The 6,000-nt window shown below is 50.6% G+C and overlaps 2 protein-coding genes across 2 annotated transcripts; both read left to right on the plus strand.

Annotated features, from left to right (window-relative positions):
• Positions 1 to 2,857: 2,857 nt before the first annotated feature.
• Positions 2,858 to 4,772, plus strand: H6S33_011832 (uncharacterized protein; the record flags this gene model as incomplete). Its single annotated transcript, XM_044843177.1, has 6 exons — positions 2,858 to 3,004; positions 3,084 to 3,184; positions 3,254 to 3,410; positions 3,465 to 4,481; positions 4,551 to 4,649; positions 4,698 to 4,772. The coding sequence occupies 6 exons, from the start codon at positions 2,858 to 2,860 to the stop codon at positions 4,770 to 4,772; spliced, it is 1,596 nt and encodes a 531-aa protein (XP_044695500.1).
• Positions 4,773 to 5,262: 490 nt separating this feature from the next.
• On the plus strand, positions 5,263 to 5,544 carry H6S33_011833 (uncharacterized protein; the record flags this gene model as incomplete). Its single annotated transcript, XM_044843178.1, has 1 exon — positions 5,263 to 5,544. The coding sequence occupies one exon, from the start codon at positions 5,263 to 5,265 to the stop codon at positions 5,542 to 5,544; it is 282 nt and encodes a 93-aa protein (XP_044695501.1).
• Between the last annotated feature and the right edge of the window lie 456 nt (positions 5,545 to 6,000).

Below are 6,000 nucleotides of genomic sequence, written 5' to 3' on the forward strand. Positions count from 1 at the left end.
AAAGCTTGGAGGACTGCCTGCTGGGTGAGATGGTAAATGTAGATTTAATATCCACAACTGGCTTGGGTACGGTGTGTACTAATGTACTTGACATGTAGACTCATCCCCAGCCCCCCTACTTACATATGCCCTTCCAGCGGGAGGGGTATGTACCACACCGTGGAGTGTGGAGGGCAAGAAACGGCGAGACAGGACCAAGTCTGGATGTCTCGAGACAGAGACCACTTTGACTTCCCCAACATTAATATAGTCACAAAAAATATTGCTAGCTGGTTTCGTCCGGTTCGCTCTTTACGTTTCCATTTCGAAATAGAAGTAGGTAAAGAAAAAATTATTTGTGCTAGCAGCAGCACGTTTCGATCGTGCGACCTCCGGGTTATGAGCCCGGCGCGCTTCCACTGCGCCATGCTGCTATGAATGTTCTTCGTGCTTTGGGTGCTTCTGGGCAGGAAGTGGAAGGAGCTAGTGTTGTATGGTGCTAGGGCTATGTGTGGTCACCGGGCTGCACTTTAAAGTTTGCCGTTGAACATTTAAGCTTCATCATGCATCCCGGCCAGTACTTGGGCTCACAATCTGAGCTTCACCTACATGCCAGCTGTCATGTAATCTCACTATGTCTTTCGAAATTTCAGTTTCGTTTGGTCCTTTTATGCCATGTGCAGTAGGAACCAAGCGTCTCGGTACACTATTCATGATCATTGAACACAACCTTACTCATTAACGTAGCATAGGTTTGACGCTGCAGTGCCGTCGAGCGGAAATAGCTATAGCTGTCCACATGCACTCATCTGCACTCGGGAGGTAGTAGCGCCCATGACACTACATGTAGATACTTGTAATCGCCGTAGCCAGATAGCCAGGCCAGCAGGCTATAAATTAAAGCGAGTAACGAAATAACCTCCGACTAAGCCATGCTGCCTGAATGTATCCCGGCCCAGGACGTGCTGGCTGACACCAGTAGCGGTGTTCGGCTCTGCGAGTGATATCCGGTGATGCACCGGGCCTACCGGCTTAGCACCACAAGTTACCAGACCATTGCCATGATATCTCCACTCGAGATCCAGGGCAAGAATAGCAAAGAAGTTGGTTTTTTTTGTCTAGATACATAAATATATTTATATGTACCACTCTGGACCACTGGGCTTGGCGTATGCAGTGGTCCAGCCTGGTATACCTACCATACCAGGCTGGACACTGCATATCATTTGTGTACAGCGGTAAAACTCCAGACATTGCTTCAAGTAGTCATTATTTAATTATCATCGTGATCTGGGGAACGCAGAAAATACAGACCCAGGCCCCGCAATGGGTAGTGGGTAACCTGGGTATATATACCCGGGCAGAGAATGGGTGGGTTGGGTTGGGTAGAGAGTATTTTGTTGCCAGGTGGGTTGGGTATAAGGTCATTTTTTACCCGGGTAATTGGGTTATATCATGGGTAGAGAATTCAACTATTTCTTATAAATGGGACATTATTCTTCTGAGAATAGGAATTTGAAACAATTCGGAATGTGTTTACAGGGGTGAAAACTGTGTTTCAATGATCTTTTTGTTAGAACTTGGCCCTTGGAGAAGGGAGGCCCTCGAAACTTCCAGATCAGGTACTTAAATTATACTATTATTTCTTGCTCAGCACCAGAATGTGTACCCGTCAAAAGGTACCTTTTACCCGGGTAATATTGAACGGGTTGGGTTGGGTCGGGTCCGCGGATCTGGCGGGTTGGGTGGGCCGGGTCGACGCCCTTTTCCTACCCGGGTATACCCATTGCAGGCCCTGTGCAGACCTCTGACCCAAGAACAGTAGTCCCGACTTTATTCTGTGCATACGTTCCTCAGATCCCAAACCCGCAGGCCGAATTTGACCTTAATTGAGCTTTCTGGATCCACAAAATGGGCCGGCCAAATACAACTCATGTTCTCAGAATGGAGTTTAAATTGCCCATGAGTTTGGAGATGAAATTACATTTAACTAGAATAGTATGCTTATGAGAATTCGAAATACATAGTCTCATTTAACTTTCATGCAATAACTAGATTATCCTATCAGAGTAGCGAATGCTCGAATTCGGGCTCTGAAGCGTACGAGCTATAATTCTGATTCTCTACATGTGTTAGTTTCGAGGCCTGAAATTTAAGCTCTACATGTACTACATACTAATCATCCTTCCTTCCATCCTCCAATCATCCGAGCAATAGGGCAAAATAGCCTGAGAAATATTTTCGGGATAAGTCCGGGCTTCAGGTGAACGAATCCGAACTTCGAGAAAGAGAAGTTTATTGTCGACTACCGCCTCAGGCAGTAGTTCAAAACGTCACTGGCAGCGTGTTTGGGCTTACGCCTGTGCTACACCACTATCTCGATAAGAAATCCAACAACTACCAGCCATAAGCAATAAATATTCACTTTAAAATAATAATGGTAGACTGGACAGGCCATGCGATGATTACCGGCAAGGTTATGATCGGCAAGCCATTTATTGCCGGTTGGGACAAACCAATCACAGCACTGGCCAAGATCTGTTTCCTGCGCTAGTATTACAGTTGGTTTTGAGGACCCTGCATGTTCGACAGCTTCAACATGAGTAATATTGAAGACTCGTATCAAAGAACAATTAACTACTAATCCCGGTACACAAAAGAGGCCTATCACGGACAGCTATCGATTGCGTTATCACAATATCACTGATTAGTTGCCGCTCTGGGGGGGCTGAGAGCCTGAAACTGGGGCTGACCTATTCCGCTCGATCCTTCTTTCTCATCCATGCATACTTTATAACCTCGAGTCCCCCACGACGACGCGACTCCAACATCACAGCTACTCTCCTATCCTCCACTACCTAAGGTTGAGAGAGCAATCATGTCTCCTCCCACCACCGAAACCACCCCCCTCCTCGCCGACGATGCCACCGCTAAAGACCCCGAGGTGCCCGCAGGCCTCGACCTGGACAAGCCACGGATCCCCGGCGTGAAGCTGAGTGTCATCCTGCCCGCAATTAGTATCGGTGTATGTGTAGTCCAACTTCCCCATTCTCCGGTCTCATTTCCCGGAAGGCTTGTGTTGATAAGGTGCATGGTGATCACAGGTTTTCCTTGCGGCAATGGACAACACGATCATTGTGTCGTCCTACGGCATTATTGGCACGGAGATGAAGGAGCTCAACAGAACCTCATGGATTGCGACTTCGTATGTTCTCTTCCGGCCCGTTATTTGACTTGCATGGTCTCTTTTTTCTAACACGGGGGTGCTATGTAGATATCTCCTCACGCTGACGAGCTTCCAGCCGCTCTATGGCAAGCTGAGCGACATCTTTGGCCGCAAGCAGGCCCTACTCTCCTCATACCTCATTTTCGGCCTCGGCTGCTTAGGCTGCGGCCTCGCCCGGAACATGAACGAGCTGATCGTCGCAAGGGTATTATCTCTCCTCCTAACACAATCTCCACACACCATGCTCACACCCCTCTAGGCATTCGCCGGGATCGGTGGCGGCGGCATGACAACCGTAGCCTCCATCCTCCTCAGCGACATTGTCTCCCTCCGCGCCCGCGGCACCTTCCAAGGCCTCATCAACATCGTCTTCGCCACCGGCGCGGCCGTCGGCGCCCCCATCGGTGGCCTCTTTGCCGACAGCATCGGCTGGCGATGGTCCTTCCTCGCTCAGGTGCCGCTCACCTGGATCGCCATCCTCGTGGTATCCCTATTCCTGCACCTCCCACCGCCGGCCGTGGCGGAGGGCTTCCGAAAGCAGATCAAGCGCGTTGACTTCTTGGGTGCGGCGATCCTGGTGTCTGCGGTGTTCTCACTGCTCGTCGGCCTTGACAGGGCCGGGAACGTGATGCTGAACGATAACATCGTTATCGGAACACTGACGTTCGCGCTGCTGGCGTTTTTGCTGTTTGTGTATGTTGAGGGATACATCGCTGCCGAGCCCTTCGCACCAGGACACATTGTCAAGGAGCGTACAATCCTCGCCAGCTCCGTGTCCGTGTTCTTTGCGTTCGGCGGCTACATGGGCACGCTCTTCTACATCACACTCTACTACCAAGCCGTCGCCGGTCTCTCCGCCGCCGAGTCTGGTCTGCGCATCGTCCCCGCCATCATCGGCGGCGTGACCGGCTCGCTGTTTGGCGGAGTCGTGATGCAGACCACGGGCAAGTTCTACCACCTCACCGTTGGCGCGTACTGCGTGTTTACGTGTGGATTCTTGCCGATCCTGCTGTTGACAGGATTGCTGGGAAGGAGCACGCTGTGGGTTAGTTTGGGGTTGATGGCGACCGGTTTCGGGAATGGCGTTGGCGTGACGAGTACGTTGATTGCTGTTATTTCAGCGGCGGGGGCGGAGGAGCAGGCGGTGGCCACGGCGGTCACGTATTTGTTTAGGGCGCTGGGGACAGTGACGGGTGTGAGTGTTGGCAGTATGCTGGTTCAGGGGAGCTTGAGGAGAGAGCTCAGTGAGAGGCTTAATGGCACTGATGCGGATGAGGTTTGTCGTTCTCTTTCCTTCTTTCCTAGAATTGGTGAAAGTGGAGAAGTGTGTACTGACTCTGAATAGATCGTGAGGAGGGTCAGGCAGTCACTCAAGTTTATCAACGAGCTGCCCCAGGAAACAAAGGACATTGTCGTCAACTCGTATGAGCATGCTGTGCATGCCGTAAGTTCCCTCCCCCTCACTTCTGCCTGCGGTGGCTAATATGAGCAGGCGTTCGTACTCGGCATCACGTTCGCCGTGTGTGCGGCACTAGCGTCCATGTTCATCAGGAACAAGAGTCTCTGAGACCAAATAGGTGCGCGGTGATAGATGTTAAATGACTATCTGGTTCTGCAGGGGTATCAGACGGTAATATGGGCGGGTTATGAAAAAAAAAAAAAAATATAGCATGCGACATGGGGATGCATATAGGGCTTTAGAATATACTATTAGCAGACTTAATGCGGTAAGATAGGAGCAAGGCCGGGCAAGGGCGAGAGCAATGAAAGGGAAAACCTAGAATAGAACGATCGAGTGATATATCATGATTGGTGTAGAAATCATGTCCCTAGCAGCGGCGTCGGTGTGGTCGGTGGTTGTATAGAATATAACAGAGATTTTCGCAGTTAATTAATCATAGGAGCTTGACGAAGATGAAATATTATACTCCCTTTCCGCGAGAGCTTGAAATCATATTCCAGAACCTACCATCACCGGGTTTGAAAACAACCCCTCCGCCAACATACCCACCCTTCTCCCCACCCCCGCCCTCTATACCCCATCCTCTCATACCACCATGAACTCCCCACACCCGCACCAAGCGCAGCTCACCATGCTCACCACACACATCCACCAGCTCTGGAAGACTTATGACACCCTGAAAACACTCGCAGACACCTTCTCAGCGCCCGTTCCCGATCCCAGTGTCTGGAAGTTGCTAACTGGTGTTCCCGTGACGAGCCTGGATATGGAGGTGGCGGAGTGGGAGAGGAAGTGGCGGGAGGTTGCGCAGAGTATGGAGGAGGTGGTGGCGGAGATTAGGGCGTGGGAGGAGAGGGTGGGGGTGTTGTTGATGTAGGACACACCGGGCGAGCTCGAGTGTCTTTGGCCAAAAGGCAAAATGGAGCCCACCAACCTGTAGAGGTGGGATCAGCGAAGAAATTTCTTCGTGAGAGTTAGTAGAGTGTTAAGTCCGTCTATAGAGGCTGGGTCTGCAGAGGAAAGTAACAACGGAATCCCATGGTCTGTACGTATAAACGGAAGAGTTTTCATGTTTCAGCTGTATATATAATAATACATATGCATTTACAACAAAAAAGCGCTCCTCACAGACACCATTTGCTTTTATATCATGTCCGCCAGTACTTCCCCCAGACCGGGAAAGTAGAAAAAAAAGTTTTGTGTTAGCAGCAGCACGTTTCGATCGTGCGACCTCCGGGTTATGAGCCCGGCGCGCTTCCACTGCGCCATGCTGCTATGAATGTTCATCGTGACCGTGGGAGCTTTGGCTATTGGGTGACACCGTGGAATGGGG

The sequence above is a fragment of the Morchella sextelata genome (genome assembly GCF_020137385.1).
Source record: "Morchella sextelata strain SCLS chromosome Unknown scls_7, whole genome shotgun sequence".
NCBI lineage: Eukaryota > Fungi > Ascomycota > Pezizomycetes > Pezizales > Morchellaceae > Morchella > Morchella sextelata.